General features: G+C 34.5%; 1 protein-coding gene across 2 annotated transcripts in view; it reads left to right on the top strand.

Moving 5' to 3' along the window:
* Window positions 1-25,207, top strand: part of LOC134533016 (chromodomain-helicase-DNA-binding protein 1) — a 90,659-nt gene that overhangs the window by 23,463 nt on the left and 41,989 nt on the right. For both annotated transcript variants that reach the window (XM_063370150.1, XM_063370149.1), the window contains exons 7-16: window positions 395-561; window positions 7,430-7,589; window positions 8,675-8,916; window positions 9,518-9,631; window positions 10,160-10,324; window positions 11,820-12,100; window positions 14,238-14,373; window positions 15,603-15,818; window positions 19,900-20,124; window positions 24,564-24,713. In XM_063370150.1, the coding sequence (XP_063226220.1) occupies window positions 395-561; window positions 7,430-7,589; window positions 8,675-8,916; window positions 9,518-9,631; window positions 10,160-10,324; window positions 11,820-12,100; window positions 14,238-14,373; window positions 15,603-15,818; window positions 19,900-20,124; window positions 24,564-24,713 (1,856 nt within the window). The remainder of the gene's footprint in view (window positions 1-394; window positions 562-7,429; window positions 7,590-8,674; window positions 8,917-9,517; window positions 9,632-10,159; window positions 10,325-11,819; window positions 12,101-14,237; window positions 14,374-15,602; window positions 15,819-19,899; window positions 20,125-24,563; window positions 24,714-25,207) is intronic.

Below are 25,207 nucleotides of genomic sequence, written 5' to 3'. Positions count from 1 at the left end.
GGTATCATTCCACTATTATATGCTTTTATTTCTCAAGTTTAAATAAATAATTTATTGCATTTTGCAATGTTGAGAACAAGAATTTTACTCTGATTTAATAGTTAAAAAGGAAAAAGCAAATTGATTTTATAATGCATGATTTACTTTAGTCATAAAAATACTGTTTAGCATGTAACATTTTCAAAGTATTTTTCCATAATAATAAAAAAGAATTTTATTGAAAAATTTATAGAAATTTTTTTAGATTGAGATAATTTTTTGTTCATATTTTTCTTTAAAAAACATTACAAAAATTTTGATATTAAATAGTCAAAAAATATCAACAAAGATTTGTTTTGTTTTAGAAACGGGTTTTCTGCAAAATGGCACCAAATATTTGTTGGGCTTTTTACAGTGACTGGGAACATCACCACCATCTATGCTGTTGAAGAGAATGGTGACCAGAATGTCTGTGACCCAAGTGATCTCGAGAACACGGAAGTACAGTACCTGATCAAGTGGAAGGGGTGGTCACACATCCACAACACTTGGGAGTCTGAAGCATCGCTCAAAGCCCAGAAGGTAGTTTTTTAATTAATGTCTGTACAGTTAAACTCGGTGTAGATATTTTTCAAGGGACTGTACAAAAAAAAATTATTTTCTAGGCAAGAGGAAAATATTCTCTCCTTCATAGTTTGCTAAAAATTCAATAATTATAAAGAGGGTGTAACCGAGTAAGAGTAAAGTACCATTTTAGTCCCAAAATAGGTGGACTCTTAATTCTAGTAATATCTTTGTTTATATTCTGGTAATGAAGGATATGCTGCTCAATGACTTTTGCAGTTGTTTTGCTAGAGATTGCTACTGTCTGAATATCTCTTGTGGCCAAGATTGTATTCACAACTTTTTAAGTCCAATGTGGACGTTAGTTGAAATCAACAAATTTCTGAAGGGGTGAAAAAAATTGCTACTGGTTATTAAGGGGATTGGTGCACCAGCATCGTATTAAAAAAAAACAATATATTTGTTAATGATTCAGCTGCTAGAGAAGATTTGAACCATTCTGGTGTAAAATTTAATTTTTAATTTTTTTATTTTAATTAAGTTATTGCTGATTTTCGGGAATTTTTTTAATTCAAGCTTTATTAAAAAAACTATAAAGAATTCAGTGGTAAAACTTTCGCAGATAAATTTTCAGACACGGGAGATATGACTGTGACCATTATTTTATCTGTAATCATTATTAATTTAACGTATTTACAATTTGAATTTTAATAACTGAGCTGCTACGAAATTGCGTGATAATCATTTGCGAATTTAATAACATTCGCGTTTTCATTTGTAATTCAAACGCCTACATATATGTCGGCTGAATGATTGACTTTATTTTAGTCTTTAGCTTATTGCAGTCGGACCTAAAGTAAAAACGTAGCTGTAGAAATTTGAGCCGCGTGCAAGCTCGGATACGAGGAATTATGGAGCGCGCTGGACAGTAGTGACACCTTGCGACAGTTTTCCAAACTTTTTGCAGCTCGTTCCCACTCTGCCACAGCTGTCTGCTGTTTACGAAGGGGAGACGGGATTTCGCGGGAAACTGATATGAAGGTCAACGTACTCATTTTCAGTAGATAAGAGAACGTGTTTGGTTTAGCTCGGCGTATAATTGAATGGTTATTCTCTGTTGTTATTTAGCACAGTGATTTAGCTAGTTGTTTTTTGTTGCAAGCGTAAGATTTATTCAGGAATAAAATGCAGAAGAAACCTCCACCAAGCAGAGTACACAAAAGAACAAAACTATCGAAAGCCATTAGAGCGCTTAGAAAAAAGAATAAAGAAAGATAAGAGATTATTTTATTATAGTTTTTTTTACCATATATTTATTTTTCAGAGTTGAGTATGTACAACGCGATGGACGCGATGCGACAACCAAAAGATGTGTAAAATTGTAAACATGTTTTTTTTTTCAGCAATGCGTGAACCATTCATAAACTATACTCAACATGTATCCGTATAATTACGTTTGAATTTTTTTTTATGGCAGGCATCAATGTTAACAAGTTTATTAAGCCACAATAGACTTTTTTCAGAAAACTAAGTGTAGCAAAAAACACTCAACATAGTCTCACACAAAATCAGTTTACATGAATGCAGTTTTAAGCAGTAAGCAACGTAAATAATAGTTAAACATCATTTAATATCTGCTGGTAACGTTTCCAAAGTATCAGCTTCGCCTTCATTCACGAACAATATTCGTGAGCTTATTTATGTATTTTTGCTGGCTATTCGTTGGTGACTGTTAGGACTGCAAAATTAGTAAATATTTTTCACCCTATCCTGAGTTAAATCTAAGTGTGCACGGTTAGATGAGGACCTAGATGTGTCTCAGGCTTACGCCTTTACACTCTACTCATGCGGGGTATTAACCATGCGCGTAAGAGCGCGTTGCCATTGACCTGTAGGATAGTCTCAACAATCCTCTACGGACTCGAAAAATGTCACCTGCTCATTGGCTACTTGACTTGTGATAACTGTTTGTTTTAATGCCTGTGATTCATCGTTGATTTGGATGAGGAGTTTTCAGTGATTCAGAGCCTCCCATTTAACTGTGGCCGAATTGAAGAAGCAGTACACATGTTACATGCTTGAATTCACAGCGAATGGAAACCACAAATATTTACTGATGTAGTGGTTGGTAAAAAAAAAAATATTATTCGTATCGCGTCCATCGCTTCACGCCATGTTGGCTCCTATATTATATGGATTTACAAAATATAAAGATTCATTTACGACACTTAAGATAAGGTGTGTAGGATTTTAAGAATTCACTTGAATTATTATTTAAGAACATATTTCAGGATAACTTGTGAAGACGCTCGTACAGACGGCACCGGTTGTGATGACTCATTGTTACCAGAGCAGGGGCCATCTCGTGTACACGAAGTGGCATGCGAAACCTCAACATAACTCGAAAATCAATAAGTGTTACATTGAAATGTGTCCACTACAAATTTTCAGGAATTATTATTTTGAAATTGAGTAGAAATATTCCTGCAATTAGCATTAAGTATATTTTAATAGACATTGAAAGCGAATCATTAAGTAGCTTCAAAATCCTAATACCAGAATACAGATAGTCTGTAACAATACAGACCTCACCGACTAGATATGGTCCAGATTGTTAATACTAACTCATTTGAAAAAACTGACTAGTTACTGAATATGTTGAAATTTTGTAAACCTTTTACTTTAGATGATTGGTGATGTAATAATGTATCTTGGAAACTACATAAGATTTTAACTGCTTTTATTTCTCCATAAATTCGCAAATCACCATGGCGGCCATTTTACGATCACGATTTAGTTCTTACATTTTAAATTAGTTTATTTGTTGAGAGCCTGGTACAATGTGTCCGACCACTAAAGCGATCCGAGCCGCGTAGTGTATACTACTGCGAGGTTGCCGAAGTAGGCTCGGGTCAGGACTAATTTCGCTGTGAAGAAACAAAGGTTTTTAATACATGAAAAATTATCCCAAAGCCGAAAATTTGTACAGTAGTAGAATGAACATTTCTTAGTAACACGTCAAAAGTTTAAGTACTGCCGCAAACCTTGTGCGTCACACCAAAAACGAGCAGTTAAGTCCAAAATGACAATTTTTTGCAACGATCCACAATAATGGATATTGCAAATGCAGTTTATGGAGTAGACCGTCAGTATGGAACCCAAAATAATCTAGAAACATTGCCCCATCTGAGGATAGTGATAAAAAGCACAAAGTTTAAACATGTTTCTATAAAATAGACCTTTTAAATCATTAAAGTTAACGAATTCACTTTCATTCAATTTTAAGGAAATATAAATACATCTTACATAAACTTAAAGAGCCCAACGTGGAAATCGCTTAGAGTAAACGTTGTTGCATATTTATTCATCTTTAAATTGGTATATTTTTTAAGTGTCTCATACAATTAGTCTGACCACTAAAGCGATCCGAGCCGCGTAGTGTATACTACTGCGATGTTGTCGAAGTAGGCTCGGGTCGGGACGAATTTCGCTGTTAAGAAACAAAAATTTTTATTACATGGAAAATTATCCCAAAGCAAAAATTTTGTACAGTAGTAGAATGAACATTTCTTAGTAACACGTCAAAAGTTTACCGATGAAACCTTGTGATCACACCAATAATGAGCAGTTGAGTCCTTAATTATAATTTCTACAATGATCTACAAAAATGTTTCGTAAATTTAATAACTTTATACTTTTTTAAGCCGGTTCTCATTATGGCACCAAAGTAATATAAAAGAATGTCCTACATGGTAACTGTGATAAATACCTCAAAGTTTAAACGTCTTATTATTAAATTGGTAATTTTAATCATAAAAGGTAAGAAATATATATATTTTTTATAGAAATTTGACTACATGTAGTGATTTTTGCTGCAAACGTAGATAAAAATCCTTCCAGGATGCGATTTGCTTAGGTAAAAATATTAGTATGATCGACTCTTTAATTTCTAAATTATAAATAAATAACAATATAACTTCCCGGAAAGTTGTGATAAACTGACGATATTGCGCGAGTAGCAGACCCGTACGTGACTACAGAGAAAGGCTATTTTCCTTGACCATTAGGATTTCTGGGACGAACACCCTCTCACAGGTGGGGTCATAAAATACGGCCAAACTCTTGCAAAAACATCCACCACCGCTCTTTGCCACTAGCAATTCAACGAAGTAAGCTAGGCGCAGCACTCCAATGAATTAACTTAGAAAAAAATTACTAAATATGTAATTCTATCAATACATTTTACAACACAACTTATGTTTTATTTATTTTCTGAAAAAAAATAATATTATCATACGAATTATGTTATAAAAGTGACAAAACTCAATAAGCACATTTACGGTGTATTGTTTTCTTCAACTGTTATGTAGTAAACTAATTTCATACAATTAAATATATATATTTTATAATATAGGCTACATTAAAATTTTGCACAGATCTGATATAAAATAATATACTTAATGTATTAGAAATAAAAAATAATTATATTTTTTGGTATTAAAATAATTTTTAATAATAAAATTTTTGTAACAAAATACGAACACACGTATATAAAACCAGAGGTCCTCTAGAATTTTGATTTACAAGTTCCAAGCAGAAATTGTTTATTGTTAATTTTATTGTATCAAAAATCATTCATATAAGAAAAAAGAATATGAATATCTAAATAGATGTAACATGAATACACCCTATCATATGCATTAAATATATTTTAAGTAATCCCTAAATAAGAGCAAGTTTTTTTAAGTGTCGCAGTACGCAGCGTGTTTCAAAGCCCGCCGGCCGCAGTACACTGCAACGCTCGGGCAGCTTTAATGAGGCAACTAATTATGCTAGACTCTTTATAAATATACTATCTTAAAGCTAAAAGTATAATTAAAAACATTTATTTAGACATTTTTTCGCATTGGGCTCTTCAAATCGGTGTAAATCATATTTTTATCTGGGTGGCAAATATAAAAAAAATATATGTCGTGAATTAATCGCTTTATATCATATCTGAAATATTAAAAAAAAAATTTTTCTAACATTAATGGGTGTATTACAGTTTCTAGATTATTTTGGTAAGTTTACGGACAGTCAAAATTAAAAACTGTATAAATGGGTAACATTTTAATGGACTGATGCAAGTTGCTGTCACCTAGGACTTAAATGCAAATTTTCGGTGATAACGCACAAGGTCTACAGCGGTAAACTTTCGGTATGTTATTAAGCATAGTCAACTCTACCACAGTACAAAAATTCAGCTTTGGACAAATTTTTCAAAGGTTGTCTTGGTTTACTGGAGTAACACGAAAGTCTACGCGGGGAAGGGCGGCTACCTGATCCAAGAATGAAGGATAGTGTGAGATGGGAAGCGAAGATAAGAGCTGGTTGGGTGTCCGTGTTGGAGAGAGAGAGAGAGAGAAAGGCGATATTGTGGAAGACCTTCGAAAGATTCCCTTTAGATGGCAGGCCTCAGAGCTGCAATCTTCGACAACCTCCCCCCACGGAAGCTCTCTCGCCACTAACTTGCCAAATCTCACCCGCTAGCTTATATACGTGCTATCTGGCCGTGCAGTAGTAATAAACAAGCATTTATAAAACACTTAAGCTCATTTCCAACAAATTCTGACGAATGACTGTTTTTTGTCCTGCACCAATCCCCTTAAGTGGTGAAACTGGTCATATAATATGCACAAGAATTATAATATTTTTTTTAAAATTATTTTGGATAACCTTTTATTTGGGATTTTGTTACAGAGTGTTTCATTTAATTTCTACTCTATGTTGTCTACTCTATGATGATTATTGGTGCATAAATAAGAGCCAGAAGTTGTGGTGTTGTAGACTGTGGTGTGAAACAGGGTTGCAATGTGTGCATGGCTATTGCATTAAGGAACTTTTTGTTCACTTGATGGTAAGCCTGTGCGAATACTATTTTTTTTTTATGTGAAGCGATTATCAAATTGAATGTTTAAAATATTCATGAAGGCAAATTGAATTATGAATATTTTTTCTCAGAACAGCTGTATTACATTTATATATTATAAAATACTGGAATGAAGTAAAAAAAAAAATTTGCTTTTGTAATGTTAAAAAAACAATGTGGGCCCTATATATAATGAAACCACAAATAAAATATATTTGTGTTCATTGATAGAAAAGATGCAAGACTCTTCCAAACGCGAAACTTATCATCAGACGTGAAGTTTGGCATAGCATTCGAAGCTTCAGATAAACAAAACAAATGGCAAATTTCCTAACAAAGTCAAATAGAGTATTAAAAAGAGCTCTTGATTTGATTCGCTCGGTCAAAGCTCCACACAGACCTATGCGTTGGTCTGTGCCATGTTTGCGGGATGCCTGTCACAGGGGGTGAAGAGTAGTGTTCTAAATGTCCAAATTTTATAGACGTCACTTTTTTTAACGGGAAATTCTGACGCATACTTATCAGCCTTCGTCAGATGAGGTCGAGCTCCTTTACTGCAGCGTTTCGTATATTACAACTAGCTGCCCGACCCGGCTTCGCACTGCTATACTAATGGAAAAAAATTAAGCCACATCTCCCATTTACAGTAATGGTACTTCGCTACGGCAGTCTACAGGCAGATCACTCTTGCGCCGCTCATTATACATTGGACTTTTAGTAAGGATCCCTAATATTATTGATAATATAATATAGCCTATCCCTATAGCCTTCCTCGATAAATGTACTATCCAACACTGAAAGAATTTTTCAAATCGGACCAGTGGTTCCTGAGATTAGCGCGTTCAAACAAACAAACTCTTCAGCTTTATAATATTAGTATAGATGTGGCGAAAGTGACTTCAACCAAGTCAGAGCATGCCATCTCCTGACATTCCCTAATCCCGTGGTTGAGAGCAGACGTGTGCTGTCTGTCAGGTGAAGGGCCTGAAGAAGCTGGACAACTTTGTGAGGCGGGAGGACGAGCTGGCCTTCTGGAGGCAGCACGCAACTCCGGAGGACATAGAGTACTTCGAGTGCCAGCTGGAACTGCAGGCGGAGCTGATGAAGAGCTACAACCAGGTGGAGAGGATCATAGGTGCGTCTTCTCGCTTGCTGTTTGGTGTGTCTTGACTCTCACAGTTAACACGGCTTGAGCCTCCCGTCTACCTGGGCACACTCACGGTGTGCATAGCTTCAGAAAAAACCACGCCAGTTTAAAACGGCTTGAGGTAACTGTGTGGGTTTCTGTTTACGAAAAGCGTTAAATAATACCGCTCAGGTCATGAGAGTAGTTCTTAAAACTGTATTTTTAGAAGGTTGAAAAGGGCTAGAATGCATTTTCATAATAATTTTAACCCATGAAACTCCCGGTAGAGATTCTTAAAAACATTCAAGGGACTTGCATTTGTTTGAAATATGTTCCATTTAATCTTAATTTGTTTTTTATCATGTGATCTTTTAAAAATGTTTTTAATGATGCTCTGTAGTGTATTGTTTAATAAACAAATTCATATAATGAAAAACTGGTCAGTGAATTGTGCATTTATTTAGGTTTTATTGCTGTCAAAAAGAAAGTCATTTGAGATAAACAGGCAAACACTAATAACACACTACGAGTCAGGCAAATTGAGGGAAAAATAGGACATTGTCTATCGTAATGAACCATACAAGAAAATTTCCTGGAGTGATTCCAAGAATCCACGGAAGACCGTAATCACGGATGGACCAGGATTGGAACCAGAGCTCTTCCAATTGCTAGTTATTTTGTTGCTAAAGAAAAATCAATAAGATTTTAATATATATATATTTTTTTTAAAGAAATGGCAGAAAATAATTATTCTTTCCATTTATCACTAATCTTCTTTACTGCAATAAAAAATGGCATCAGAACAATGCGAACTATACCAGAAAGGTTTTTATTTAAAAAACAAAGTTAGTATATTCACCTATAATTGGTCCTCAACAGATGACCATAATAAATAAATTATGGCTAGTATATGTTTTTGGTGGTAACGTACAAAAGTATTAAACTTTGTAATTATATTAAATACATATTTTTTTTGTATGAAGTAAAAGTAAGTGATTGGAACATTTTTAAATGCGAAATTATGAAGTTAGGAATATTGCTTAGTGCAGCGATTCAACATTTGTAACTTATTCTTTGAATACTTGTGTTTTCAGCTGAATTCATAAAGCCGGAAGGAGCGCATCCCGACTATTACATCAAGTGGGAGAGCTTGCCATACGCGGAGGCTACCTGGGAGGATGGCTCCCTCATTGTGAAGAAGTGGCCAAACAAGATAGCGGAGTTTCGGGAGCGGGAAGACTCGAAACGAACGCCCTCTAAGCACTGTCGGGTGCTGAGGCATCGGCCGAAGTTTGTCCAAGTCAAGTCGCAGCCAGAGTACATGGGCGGCGACCAGGTCGGTTAGCTCTAGTAGCTACCTTTTGTATTAACATACTTGTAATCTTTTTAAAAAATATTTTTTTGTAATAAGTTTACAATGGTTCACACCTATGCTATGTGTATTAGGGAGCCAGGGTTTTAATTCAGAAATTTCTGTAAGAATTTATGAAAGGATAAAATTGTTAATGATACTATTTTAATAAAAATAGTGTCATTTAGATCTTATTAACAATGCTAGTTTTCCTTTCAATAAAATAATTATCAATAAAGGTGTATGTTGGTCAGATATAGTAAGACACAAACTATTAATTGACAAAAATGTTTTTACCATAATCAGTTATGAAAATTTTAGCTCGTAAAGAAGGTGGTTCTCAATATAGGGAATATAATTAAATTTACAATTCACTTGTTAAATACCAGAATCAGTTAATTAAATGGTAGGTAGTAAAGGTGTGTTTTAAATACAGGAATATAATACATGATTTGACTTGACTTGATTTGCATTTTAGTGTAACATTGTGTAGTAGGCGTTATTCAATTTTATTTCATTTTCACCATAAAATGTTTTTTCCCTAACAGTAAGATATGACTGTGACCATGGAGAATGCTGTTTGCAGGTTCTGGTCTTGCGTGACTACCAGCTTGATGGCTTGAACTGGCTCATCCATTCCTGGTGCAAGGAAAACTCTGTCATCCTGGCTGATGAGATGGGGCTGGGCAAGACTATACAGGTTAGCAAGAAGTTACGAATTTGTAATGTCATCATAATCATAAATATGTGTGTTCACATAACTTCCCTTCAAGCCAACTATGTAATATATACTATTTGCATCCTAGTGCGACACATGATATTAGTCGTTAATAATCATTCTAAATTGCCAACAACAGTGAATTCTCTCTTCATCTTTTCCTTCACGTTGAAGTGTGGGAACACAAACAAAAATTTATTTTGCCATGATCCCAGAGATCTCAATATTTTTTGTCCATATTTTCACTCATAGACAACGATTATCATTTCAACTAAAATAATATAATCTGTAGAAAATATAACACAGGCTCAATATACTTTTAAAAATTAACTTAAAAATAAACAACCATATTTTCTAATTACCTACTACTGAAATGTAGGATATTGCTTCCACTTTAGCAGCATGCTTCACCTTAATTGAACCAACTGATTATGTATCTTCTTTAAACATATTTATGTTAACTTGAAAGATATGACGAAATATTGGAAAATATTATTGTTCTGTTTGCAGACAATTTGCTTCCTGTACTACTTGTTCCACACACAACAACTGTTTGGGCCATTTCTTGTGGTCGTACCACTGTCAACGATGACATCTTGGCAGCGAGAGTTCTCTCAGTGGGCCCCTGAGATGAACATTGTCACCTACCTTGGTGATGTCTCGTCCAGGGACATCGTAAGTTTTTCTGTTATCTTGTGTAATTGATTGTCTAAAAACACATGCTCTTGAAATGTTTAAAGTTACAATATTGCATCATTTTAAGAAACAAAGATGCATGTTTCACATTGTAGAAAAATGTCAAAACTGGTATGCCTGTGCAAATATTCATATTTTTGAATATCGAAACAAATATTTTATTATTCATATTCAATTTGATTTAGAATACTAACAGTTTGAAAAAATGAATATTCAGTCATTTATGAATATGGGTGTGCAGGATCTTGAAAGTATGGAAAAATTTTGGGATCACAGAAGATTTTCTCGCCAGGCTGGGACCAGATAGGATTTTCTATAAAATGAATATTTAGTTATTTATGAATACGGCTGTGCAGGATCTTGAAAGTCTGGAAAAATTTCAGGGTCACAGATTTTCTCGTCAGGCGGGGACCAAATAGGATTTTTCTAATGTTTTAGGGTTATTTACGTGGAGTTTTTTGCTACTTCTGGCCACGTAAATTTTTAGAAGACTAATGTAGAATAGCTGGATTCAACACAGTAATTCGGAACCATTACCAACATCCATGTTATTAGCTAAATTATTTTAGGAAAAGGAGTAGAGTGTCCGGCATGTTGTTAAAAATAGATTAGAACTGACAGCATACTGATAAGGATAAATATGTGTCTGTTAAAATCAAAACATTGCGCAGGTGTTAAAGTAGATAGTTTTCAGATCAGAGGGTAGAAAAACGGCATGCCAGCTCTGTGATTAGTTTAGTTCAGAACGTGACTGCAAAGAGAAAAAACTTCTATATAGATCTCATGTAAAACATCTGGTCACATATTCACAGCAAAGACTTCTAAAGCCTAACACCCTACCAAATGTAGGAAAAAAAAAAAAAAAAAAAAAAAAAAACTCCCCCCCCCCCCCACACACAATCACTTATTCACTCACACTCACACACTCACACACTCACCCATACTCACCCATACTCACACTCACACACACTCTCTCACTCACACTATTTCACTCTCTCTCACTCTCACACTCTCACACATACACACATGAAAGCTCATGCATGTGCATGTGCTCACGCACTCATGCAAACATGCATGTATACACACACTCAGGCATGCACACACCAAATCTAGGTCTCAAGGGTCAAAATAAAATAATGTACAAGAAATTAAAAAAATATATACTATAGTGCTGAAACTTTATACGCTTGTAATGTTTTACTAATTGTTTCCTGAGTCAATATGTATCGTAAATTTTTATCAAAATAGCTACATATTTAAATTAAACTTCAGATTTGTTAGTGTTAAAAGTTTGAATTTAATATATTTCAATTTCCTTAAATTTTTTCCTTCAAATATGATTCCTTAAAAATCAAAATCTTTCAAATACGAGCGATGGGGTGATATTTCTAGGGTTGGAGTAATCCGTCGGCCATCTGCTATTTGGTTTACTTTGACGAGCGTGGTGATGTAAAGACAATTGGCGTTGTTGCAGATCCGCCAGTACGAGTGGTGCTACGCGGGCTCGAAGCGGCTCAAGTTCAACGCGATCCTCACGACGTACGAGATCGTGCTGAAGGACAAGGCCTTCCTGGGCGGCCTGAGCTGGGCGGCCCTGATGGTGGACGAGGCGCACCGCCTCAAGAACGACGACTCCTTGCTCTACAAGGCGCTGATGGAGTTCGACACGAACCATCGCCTGCTCATCACCGGCACGCCCTTGCAGAACAGCCTCAAGGAGCTCTGGAGCCTGCTGCACTTCATCATGCCCAACAAGTGAGCCTGGTTTGACAAACACACAGTGTGTGCTTTTTTCTTATGAATCTGCATTTGTGGAAAGGGTTGGTGAAACTTTAAAATCATGATTGAAATCGTAAGACTCGAACACTGGACCACTGCAGTTGCCGAGGACGAGACAAAGCTGACTGGCTTTTTGTGTTCAGGAATGCAGCAGCACAGACAGACTGGTTCGGCGAGCGTGAAGCGGGTCGCTTTGACGTCGCGAGACTTGTGTATGTGTGCCTTGACTGGGCCCGTGGGAAACTGGGATTATTTTACAAACTTGAGCTGACAAACACGAACAGCACACATTCAGGTTGACTTATTGCGACCATTCATTTGTACACCAGGGGCTAAATGGTGCAACTGTCTATTTTCACTTAATTCCAGCAGCATTTTATCTACAAAACCACACCAGAGTTGAATTAAGTTATGTAGCACTGGCACACTTTTGCCATGGACACTAAACAAAGTGAATGTGATTGTTGCCACGAGGTATAAATCAACGATCGATCTACTACTATGCGCATGCACAGTAGCAGCTAACTCGCCATATTGCCAGTGTTTTATTGCGTAATCATCGCATCTTTTTTTTTAAGGGTGTCAACATTTTGAGAAAATAATTCTCCAATAAATGTCACATGAGATTTTTCCCCTGATATTTCGAGCACTGTGGTGATATGGTTTTCCCTTATAAAACTATTTAATTTGAAGTTAAAATCTAATATTCATTCGGTTGTTACTGCTTACTTATTTAATTAACGAAATACGAGTTTGTCTGATGTGTACATTTTTTTAAGACTTTTTGAAACGTTATAACCTTTATCTGTTCGTCTTTGTCATCGCTGTGTGCTTGCTGCTTATAAAAAATGTAGCCAGTGCTAGTTGGCATCATGGCTAATATAACTATCGTTGTATTACACACTAACCACAAAAGAGTGCGGACAATCAGCAATAGTTTACTCTGCACTAGACGGAGTGCGTGCGTTGCATGTAATCGGTGAGATATTGATGATATTCAACTAGGTGTACGCGCTCTATACGGGTATCATGGTAACCAAACATAAATGATGCCAAATAGCACTGGCTACATTTTTATGTGCAGTACACAGTGGCGACAAAGATGAACAGATATAGGTTATAACTAGAGTTGTACCGATTCATAAATTTTTGCCAACATGCTGATATGCCGATACAACTGTTGCAGATTGATGGATTCTGAACAGATAGTACAGGAAAAAACTCATTGAGGTTAAAACGTTTTTATAAATTACCTAAATTACCCAAAATAACTCATTCTAAGAAATGCATTCTCCTCGAACCTCTATTGGTATGCTGCTACACGGTTGTTCGTCTGTTATACGTTGTGTATAAATTTGAAATTGTGATTCTTTGTTTTGGAACTGAGATTAAGAGGTACCACGTTTTTTGACCTGATCACAAATAAAAGTAAATAATTGCAATTATTATGAGAAACTAACTCATAAATTTCCCCTTTACTCTGTGTATCTATAATACATTAAGGTTAAAATACATTTAAGATAGAAAGTATTTGGAATTGTAAACAAGCGTAGCAACATGTAAAAATGAATATTCATAGCTAACATTCAAAAACATTTTTCTTAATTTTTTTTTTAGTTTCATATTTTTTTAGCCAATTAACCACCCTAATTCAGCTGCCCATATTTTTTTGTAGGTTTGTTATTGTGCAACTAATATTCTCTTTACATTTTTTCCCTCGTTTTGTTAATGGAGAAAAAAAAAATTGTATATACGGAAATTTATTTTATTCAGGTTTATGCAGTAATATTTTGGTTTAGAATAAAATCTTAATAGCAGTTTCATTATGCAGTCAAAAATATAGTGCTGGTATTAAAGCTTGCACTGTATTTGTAATGTTTATGATCATTCATCGATAGCATTGTTTATTCACATTACATTTCTCGTTTTATGAATTTTATATCTTATATCTCATTAAAACAAAATTAGATGTGAATTTTGCGTTTATAGATTTTTTTTAAATTTTATGAAAAGTGCATATCTCTACTCAAAATAAATAAAAATTTCAAAAGTAGAGAGTTTAGTGCATGGTATCACCATTTTTTTGTCTGTGTGCACTGTGAATATCTTTCAGGTTTGCTTCTTGGGAGGAATTTGAGAAAGAACATGACAATGCAGCACAGAAAGGTTACTCAAAACTCCACAAGCAACTTGAGCCATTTATCATCCGTAGAGTGAAGAAGGATGTTGAGAAATCCCTTCCAGCGAAGGTATTTATTCTATTAATTTTATTAATGCATATTTTGAAATAATTCCAGTTTAATAGATTTACATGCTGTGGTCTTAGCAGGTAGCATTTTTTAACTACATGAGTTAAATTAGTAATATATATAAATAAGTTAGTATATATATTTTTTACATAATAATTTACAGCAAGAATAATTTATTTGTGCCGTGAAAAGATATACAGCAAAAATATGTGCTAACTTATTAAAAAAATGCTGTTTTGTATTTAAAAAAAAATAGATACTAAATATTTTTAAATGTATGTAATTATTGTATTTTTGTCTGCTTTGATAACTTATTTTTGTTTTGATACTTTTTCTGATATTAAATGTATTTATGTAGAACAAGTAAATGCAGTGAAGAGATTATCTATGAACATTATTTCACATCATTATGATTTTTTTTCGGAAAATAATTTTTGGAGTTACTCATTAAAATAAAATGTAATGAATCACAGTAGCTTAAATAAAATTTTGTGCTGTAAAAGATCCTCAAAGTTTTGTGGATTACCTATAACTGTGTTAATTACCAAAGCTTGCCTAGAATAGGGAAACCCATTCACTTTAACATTGAAAGGTTTGCTAAAAAAAAAACCATTTTTGCTCATTGTTAATTTTATTTCATCTTTATTATCTCTTGCTGCCTGTGAAAACCTATTTAAACACTTGATCACACTTTTCACACTTTCAGCTCGGTATTGGCTTGTATCAATTTCTTTTTTATTTCTCTTATTTCAACTGATGAAAAAGTTAATGTGTTAGGTAAACAGGTATATAGATACTACGAAAGTTACCACAAACACTTAAAAATTTTATTTATGTGTTAAAGAGATGAGCGTTTCATATTATGTCTTTTTATGTAATTTTTGAAAAAAATTAAATTTATTTGGAAGTATTTTTTCCATATATATATTTAAAAAATCAAAGCTAGTAGGATTTTTTTCCAATATTAATATAGAATAATAAAAAGACAATTTAATTTGCAGGAATGCAGTAGTTGATGTGAAAGAACAAAGTATTAACTGACTTCCTACCCAGGTTCTGCCCTGAGTATCCATGTCCTTCACTCCTCTGTGGTTCACTTTCTGTGCTCTTCAATGTACTACCAAGTATCAAGATTGTAAACAAATTTTATTTTATGAATCCTTTTGGCTGTCTAATAGTGGCTGACTTATTATGGTTCTTTTGCATGTAATGATTGTGTGTTTTGTCAGGTGGAACAAATACTTAGGGTGGAGATGACGATGCTGCAGAAGCAGTACTACAAGTGGATACTTACGAAAAACTATAATGCTCTTCGGAAGGGTGTTAAAGGTTCATCTAGCACTTTCCTCAACATCATGATAGAGTTGAAGAAGTGTTGCAACCATGCGTTTCTCACCAAACCTGTGGAATATGAGCAGCGTCCACCGCCAGAGGAACACATACAGGTAACTAACTACATTGAGGCTACAATTTACAGGTATGGGCATTTTTTGTGTGATGTGTGTTGAGTTATTTCTAAAGCAATGCCATTTTTTGTCCCATAATTTCTAAGTTTGTGATTTGATTTGAGTCTGTTTATGTAAAAATGACTTAATTTTTTAATGTCTACTTGATACATGTACAATTAATTCAATGTTGTGTACAAACATGTTGATCCCGTCATATGCATGTATAAATTAAATCATAAACACTGTTATTATTTTGATAATATGTAGAGATGTACGAACCTGCAAATTTTTAAGTCGAGTCGAGTCGAATTATACAATAATTAGTTCGAGTCCATTCGAGTCGAGTTTGTAGATCATAAATTCAAGTCGAGTCGATTCGAGTCTGAATTTTTATTTGAATCTTTGACACTTAAGTCGAGCTTGAATATTTGCACTTTACTGCTAAGAGTCCTTAGACTGGCCCACGTAATCAAATATATTTAAAATACAAGTATTAATACAAATAATTCATTTAGAATAAATTCTTAACTGATATAATACAATTCAATAATTGAGGTATAGAGCATAGAAAAAAGTATTTTCTGAATTTTTAAATTTTATTTAACAAATATTGCCCAACTATGAAAATTAAAAAATTTGATATCTCCTAAAGTATTTGGAATTTCTTATATCTGCCGGCTTTGGTAAATATTTACTTGGGCGGTATTTCCGAAAAAAAATGTTAAAAATCCGAAAATACCTTTATATAATGTTCTTCAACTTCCTCTTTTCATTAAAAGCGGCGGAGATTAGAAATTCCAAATACTTTAGGAGATATCGAATTTTTAAATTTCTTCATATGTAGTTGAGCGGTATTTGCGAAAAAAAATGTTAAAAATCCGAAAATACCTTTATTATATGCTCTTCAACTTCCTCTTTTCATTAAAAGCGGCGGAGATTAGAAATTCCAAATACTTTAGGAGATATCGAATTTTTAAATTTCAGCACAAAACCAGCGCATTCCTGTGGCGTGCGTGGACCATTGTTTCTTGTTTACGTACGAGTATTTTTTTTTATTGGATAATGATGTCACGTGATTGTTCGTGATAGGCCAGAATTCAAATGAACTAATACGTGATTATTTAGTTCAATTATTGTTTAAAACGGTGTTTAATTACCGCCTCCAACTTGGTGAGTTTTTAACGTTTCTAATTTTAAAGTCTTATTTGTTATTTTGATATTGTTGCGCAAGTAATAAGTAACAAAAAAATTTACCTCAGTTGTTACTGTACATCCTTTGTTACGGGTTTGTTAGGTAAGGTCAGTTACATTATAAATAATTTAAAACTAAGGAATAATTAAAATTAATTCACATTATTTTTAATATCACCTTAGTTTGAAAGTATTTATAATGTAACTGACCTGACCTAATCGACCATTTTAGTTTACTGTTCACCCTTTGTCCGGGTTTGTTTGGTCAGGTCAGTTACATTATAAATATTTTAAAACTAAACAGCCATTAAAATTAATTCACAAAATAATTTTTAATGTCGGCTTAGTTTGAAAGTATTAATAATGTAACTGACCTGACCTAATCAACCATTTTATTAATTACGCATTCACGATTCACGTATTCACGTCTCACGAACACACGGCAAAATAACAAAAATTGCGCCGCTCGAATGGTTCCACAGGTCTTGTATTGCAAAATTAAAAAATTCGATATCTCCTAAAGTATTTGGAATTTCTTATCTCCGCCGCTTTTAATGAAAAGAGGAAGTTGAAGAGCATATCATAAAGGTATTTTCGGATTTTTAACATTTTTTTTTGCAAATACCGCTCAACTCTAATAATGAAATTTAAAAATTCGATATCTCCTAACGTATTTGGAATTTCTTACCTCCGCCACTTTTAATGAAAAGAGGAAGTTGAAGAGCATAAAATAAAGGTATTTTCGGATTTTTAACATTTTTTTTCGGAAATACCGCCCAAGTAAATATTTACCATCGCCCAACTATGAAAATTAAAAAATTCGATATCTCATAAAGTATTTGGAATTTCTTATATCTGCCGGCTTTAATGAAAAGAGGAATTTAAAGAGCATATAATTAAAGTATTTTCAGTTTTTAACATTTTTTTTCGCAAATACCGCTCAACTACATATTTACCTTATTTTGGGCCGAACGAGTTAGCTGCGGCGTGCAGCATTCACGAGTCAGTAAAAAAATGAATATAATTTAGGCTTGTTGGCGCGAAGTTTAGGTTACGTTTCACACAATCATTAGAACATTTTTGAAAACTTTCACTTATGGGAAGTGTAAGGCCGTGCTACAATTAACGCAACATTACAATAAACGTTCCCATAACAAATATAATACATTTAAAGATTATTGCTATAACACTAACGCCGTTACGTTGCCGGCCAATCGCAAGCTGGCACTTCCAACCAATCCATCCTTTTGTGGTTACACTTTATAAAATACTTTATACTTCATAATTAATTTTAACTTGCCACTTAACTTGGATAGCAAACAATTATACAAAATGCAATCTCGCCGAACGTAATTGTGTAAACAAACACGGAAAAAAAATTCATGTTCGCCAACCTACACTACCTAAAATTAGTGGAGCAAAGTTTTTTTTTTTAACTGCCATTTCGTGATTGGTGGCGTATCAGTCGCAAACATGTGCTCTGTAACACAAATATAACGCTACCGTTAATTTATTATTGTAACGTTGCGCCGATTGTAGCACGGATTTACTAAAAAAAAGTAATATTTGGGCCGATATTATGATTATAAAATTTAATTCGTGTTTTGTTTATTAAAAATGTGTTCGTCTTTGCTATGTGGTCACACCTGTTAAGTTGGCAATATGTAAAACTAAAATATAAATAATATGGCCGATTGTCGTCATTGTTTGTAAGTACGTGTTTCGGTCTTACGTACGTATTTTTAGTGTCTGCCGAAGTCATGTAAGGAGATATTAAGAATTGTAATTCAATTTTATTATATTTTATCATAGAGTTTTACCCAATTTCCTTTCGAGTTTCGCCCCGTCGAGTAAAACAAACTCGAATGCCGAGCCGAGCCGAGCTGATGCTACTCGCTCGACTCGACTCGAATTTTCGAGTCTCGGCCCATCACTAATAATATGAACATTTTTATATTATATAAGAACAACTTAAAGAAGTTTTTAATATAATGACATAACCATTTTATATTCTTACTAATTTAAAAATGAACAGTTAATATTCACCTCCTTTATAATATTCACTGTGTTTTTTCCCATTAAAACTAAAGGTATCAACAGTAAGGCACAAACTATTCATAAGGGTTCCTCTTTGTTATTTGGGACATTTTAAACTTTTTAGTTTCTGAAATGACATTACGTATTGTTTATGAAATGTCACTTCTATGGTTCAATTTTAACACTTGTTAGTCTTCCGAGACTGGCCACCTTTCTCCGGAAACAGGAAGTACAAAAGACAAATTGGACGTGGTTATTTGTGGGAGAAATAAATGAAACCTTTGCTTTTTTTGACAAAGTGATATTTCTTCTGGTTAGAGAACCAGTCAAGTCATTAAAAGTATTATATTAAAACTGTGATCTTACATTGTGTCTGTAAATCCTGTTAGTCCTCCTGTGCCAGCTGATGAAAATCATCATCTTGACAGCCCAGACATTATAAACACCTTGTGGTAAATATAATAAAGGTCTCCAAAACACTCATCACCAATTTGGAAAAAAAACATAATAATTTTGGAAATGTATTTGAATGATGAAGGCACACACACACACACACACGAATGTTATGATTAGTTGCTGATTTAAGAAAAGACTTGTAAAACTTTTCAAATTATATTCATTGCCAATCATAGAAAATCATAATGAATCACTGTCCGTACAGTTGTTTACAGAATACAAAAGACAAGTAATTTCTTTGCATGAAAATAGATATTTACTGTCCAGTTGCACTAAGAAAAAATATTAGAAGTTGAATTTTCCAACTAGGTATTGTCAGGTGATGTCAGGTAAGATGGGTGATGCCTTGAGTCTTGGTTTGTACCTGACGGTGTCTCGGTCGGTGTTCCGACAGTCCCTGATCCGCGGCTCCGGGAAGCTGGTGCTCTTAGACAAGCTGCTGGTGCGGCTGAAGGAGACGGGCCACCGCGTCCTCATCTTCTCCCAGATGGTGCGCATGCTCGACATCCTGGCAGAGTACCTGCAGCAGCGCCACTTCCCCTTCCAGCGGCTGGACGGCGGCATCAAGGGCGAGCTGAGGAAGCAGGCCCTGGACCACTTCAACGCGGAAGGTTCCCAGGCGAGTGTGCGCGAGGGCGCCTTCGCGGGGGAGAACTCATCCCTCACGACCGGGATCACGACCATGCCGGATCGGCAGGGACACCTGTATTTCGCGAATACATTTTGTGTCGAGGCATTCCGCAAAATACTGTAGCTTTTCTCCTGTGGTTGTTGGCTGAGGTCGGTGAGAGGTGTCGTCCTGCTCTTGATGGGGCCGATGAGAATGTGGTCACCGTACTGCTGCACCCTCAAAATTTGCATGACATGACTCTTAAAAAAAAGGCTACAGTGTTTTGTGAAATACCTTGACATGAAATGAAATCACGAAATACAGGTGTCCCTATGGATCAGTAAGGACAAGATTATATGATTAAATGCGATAAAACCGAAATAACACAGAAAAGCATTCAATACATTGCATAACACCGAAATGCAAAGTTAATACTCCGTAATAGCATTGAAATGAAAGTTTTATTGTGGAATTAATTAGCATTTAACCAAAAATTAATTAAAATCACAAAAAAAAGTAATATTTTAATGTTTGAACTTCAATGAGTGTCATTATTTCTAGACAAAAACTGTACCAAAGTTCATAGATCAAAAAAATTAATCCTTAATTTGTTTTACTGTGCACCTCTAGTTTAATTATTTTTAATCCACAAATGCTCACCATTTTATTTTTATTATTCGAAATGTATCTGTTTTAGACTAATTTATTATAAACAATTTTATTTTATGAATGCAGCAAACAAATACAATATTTTGGTGGAGTAAGTATTAAAAACATTTTTTGTAAAAAACTGAAATCTTCTGTTTTAAAAATATAATTGGACTAAATATAAAATTATAACATATTGTCTCAACTGATTAGTGATCTTGCTAGATTCTCAAACGTCAGTATGTTTATTACGGGAATACCAAATGTGAACTGTAACTTTTCAAAATACAGGAAAAACTTTCCTGAAATGAAATAGGAGAGTAATGATAAACTCTGAGCAAACTAAAAATGCCAACAGCTGGATTCCACCCCAAAGAATTTTTAACGATAGTAACTTGATTGTTGCCAGATCTCTGAATTTAAAAATGCTAAACTACTTTAAATATAAAAATTCCCCAGAGAATGATGAATAAGTGTAAAAAAAAATCAAGAAGTAAAAAAACTAAAAAAAAGCATTATAGAATCTTTAGCTTTTTTCCGGAAGTTTTTTAGTTCAGAATTGCTAAAAATTCTCAAGTTTTTTTCATAGTCTATACATTTTTTTAAGGGAATAAAAGCCAAAAATAAACAATTTTTACTAAACTTTTAGAAGTAACTTTAATTTTTAAACTTGATTTTCTTCACCACTTTATGTTTTAGCAGAAACTTTTTACTCAGATTTTACATAGCTTTTGTTCGATTTTATGTACTGTTTTCCTGGATTTCCTAATAACACACAAGCTTGTCCAGAACAGAACTACTAGAAATATGTATATAAAATAATCAACAATTTTTTGCATGTTCAAAAAATGTGCCAAAGTTTTTAATGTAAAATGTGTAACAAATATGAGATGCCAAATCAAGCAATATAATATTTATTTATTCCATTCCTTTAAGTTTATACTTTATACATTTTAGTACAAAATTCATGCTAAATAAATTACATTCAATGAATTTACCATAGTAAAAGATACAGTTATTGTGGTGTGAGTGAAGTTTGTTCAAATTGCTGATTGATATTGTTTTAGTTACATGTGCTAAATTTTATATGTAGTATTGTGTAATATGTTCTATTGACATGCTTTGTGATGTTATTTCAGTTATATCTCAATTGACAATATTATCTTAACCCTACTGATGAGGCTTAATGTGTATCTGTAATAGATAGGGCCAATAAAAAATGGTAAATAAATAAGGCCCATTTCTGTGAATAAAAAGAGTTATTTCGGTGCAAAATTTTGGTGAAAAAAAAATTGGTTAGTTAGAAAAAATAACTATTTCGTCATTATAATTTTATACATATGTATATGTTTTATGCAATAATTGTTTTATTTGGTCAAAATTTATCAAAAACAATGTTTAGAAGTACATGCACATCTAAAATTTAGCACGCTGCATTTGTAATTAAAATTCTCAAGATTACATACAAAAAAATCGGAAACTGATCAGAAACGTTAGTGGCTCAAGTCCATTTTGACTATCTCTGAAAATCAGCTATTATATATTTCCTGCAAACTAGTCCCCACCAAAACACTGTACTTATTCAACAGTACAGAGTATTGTTTTTTTTATTTGTTTACGTTTTTCACCGCCTGAACTGCGTGTGCGGTATTTGTTCATGTATATGTTGGCACTCTTGGCCGGCATTTATTTTCGTGCATTGCCGTGACAACTACAAAAATAAATAGTCGCCTCGGCTAGGACGCCCAGATACAACAATTAGCATTTTGAAAGTAATGATTTGATTGGCTAATATGTAAGTGACCAGGGCTAGATTTTAAGGAATATTTTAACCTGCCCAACGGACAGGTGTAATCGAAAATTTGCCTGTCCGCCATCCAATTTGCCTGTCCGCTGTTTTACCCAAATAAAAAAAATTTCAAAGTGGCTGAAAAAGTGAGAAAAAAGGATTTTTGCTATATTTTGCACCTATTTTTATCACACACTTAACATCCTTATTTAATCATCATTTTCAGACGAGTCACTGTCTGAGTCACTGCACAAATTACTTGGCTGATTTTGTCTTGAACATCTTCGAAAGGGTCGACGTTTTCTCTGAACATTATGATACCAGAGATTTATTGCTGGTGCTGGATCAAACTCACTTTCAGCCATTATTGTTTATTTATAGATATTGTCAAAGACGTTTTATTTGCGGTCGCTGTCGCATAAATGTTATTAATCACCTCTGCTACATTATTGCGTCCGAATAACCTCGGCATCACAAGTTGCACCTGTCCACCGGACAGTTGCCTTTTTTATTTTGCCTGTCCGGACGAGATTTTGCCTGTCCCGGGCAGGCGGACAGGTGCTAAAATCGAGCCCTGTAAGTGACGCTATTTTTCTGGACTGCGTTTGGCCGATTCAGAGAGAGGAACAAAGGTTGAGTTAAGGCCTATCGACGATTGCATCACCAGACTCATTTGCAGTCGGCAGAATAATGTAATTTTTGCCGTTTTATGGCCTTCTACGTCTCGTACGAACGTGTGCGACGACGGAGACTGAGTAGGCGTACGTCTGGATGTAATAATTTTCATTCGTGAAATATATGCTTCTAGAGTAACTTGACACTTAGTTCCAGAACCTGATGCTTTGTTCACCTTGTGCGATGCTCGAAATTTACAGTGTTTTTCACACGTGTATTTTATTTTCCAGTCGACTTGCACATTACAGAACTTGCACATCATGATGCCTTTTTCTTTACTGAACACGTAAAATCCTTCGTCGTCATATTCTTTAGCTCTTTCGAAAACACAACTTTCAGCATTTTATACGTTTATCCAGTGACCACAGTAATATGACCAAAATGACACAAAAACTTTAACGGAAAACGATCATAGATGCGGAAGAGAGACATTGCATCCACTCGGAAATAAAGAACTTTCCCTAACTCGACAGACACGCACTCGTGAAAACAAAATCATAGAACATTTTGACAAACGTAACTACCAACGCCATTTGTGATTTGTCCACCAGTAGCTAAAGTGTTAATGTTTATTGCCACACTCTACTCTATGGGTGCTAGAGAAAAACAAAAGCAAAGATGGCATCTCACATATAACCTCTTGGAATAATAAACGTTTTGTGCAGGTCCCAGAATGATTCAACGTGATTTTTCTCGATAAAAAAGGTTAATTTCGCGCGAATATCGCAATTTAATCATATTTCGTGAAAAACTACGGATTTCGCGCATCACAGCAAATTCGTTAAAACAAAATGCGGTATATTAACGTCTTATCACTACCAAGTAAGGTTATTTGTATTACACATCATGTGCAAGTGATTTTTTTAAAATTTCGCGATTTCGTCATTAACAAAATTTGACTACCCCTAGTAATAGAACACAACATAAGTGTGAAAGATGATGGTTTTCACTGTTTTCAGACCAACTCATTCAAGATTAATTCCCCCCACCCCTTTATTTTTATCACATACAAAATAATAAGTTATAGGTTTCTGTGATCCCACAATAGGAACTGATGGAAATTAATTGTGACCAACTGCTTATCTGGTCTCTCCTGTAAACAGGCAACTTTATTCTAGTCCAGTCTGAGACTGTTTTGTCCTCTCTTTCTAAACCAGATGCCTTTTTCGACGGGGTAGAGCACCATTAACAGATAGAAAATTTTTTCACTAATCTTACTTGGGTATGTGAAATTATTAACCTTAGCTGCAATGGCACAATAGATGTAAGTTCACTCAACTGGTGTGGTATTGTTTCACTGTTTTTTTTAATGCATTTATTTTTTCTTTAATTTCAGGACTTCTGCTTTCTGTTGTCAACTCGTGCAGGGGGTCTGGGGATAAACCTTGCAACTGCAGACACGGTGATCATTTTTGATTCTGACTGGAACCCTCAGAACGACTTGCAAGCTCAGGCTCGCGCTCACCGCATCGGCCAGAAGAATCAGGTCAATTTTTTTCACAATTTGTTTCGTTTACTTTAACATAACTGTGTTTATTAGTTACATTATAACTAGAGACCTGAAAAATTCGCGGGTTCAATGACTTCTAGGATGAACTCCATAGTTCTACGTACACTCTGTCAAATGCCGCCCACTCATTGGTTGCTGTCTTGTGAGACGTCCCAACGTACTAGCAGCCTGTGATAATTATAAAGCTTTGGTCGGGTGTTTCTCATTGGCCCAGAGTCATCCAGGTGAGTTGTGAGCCAATAGCAGAGGCATCACTGAGGTATAACTATTTGTATTTTAGCCTGTCGCGAAATGAATTCACGAATTTTTCCGGTCTCTAATTATAACCCATTCATCAGTGAACATTTATTGGCCAGGAGTGGAAAACCTTGAATAAATAACTCTTTAAATCTGGTTTGATATTGTTTAAATAATCATTAGCTATTGTCCCTGCATGTCGTACTTCCCCGGGCCGACGGTGCCCGGGGGCC

The sequence above is a fragment of the Bacillus rossius genome, chromosome 6 (assembly GCF_032445375.1).
Source record: "Bacillus rossius redtenbacheri isolate Brsri chromosome 6, Brsri_v3, whole genome shotgun sequence".
In the NCBI taxonomy this organism is placed as follows: domain Eukaryota; kingdom Metazoa; phylum Arthropoda; class Insecta; order Phasmatodea; family Bacillidae; genus Bacillus; species Bacillus rossius.
The sequence above is the reverse complement of the archived record's forward strand: the minus strand, read 5'-3'. Positions and strand labels throughout refer to the sequence as shown.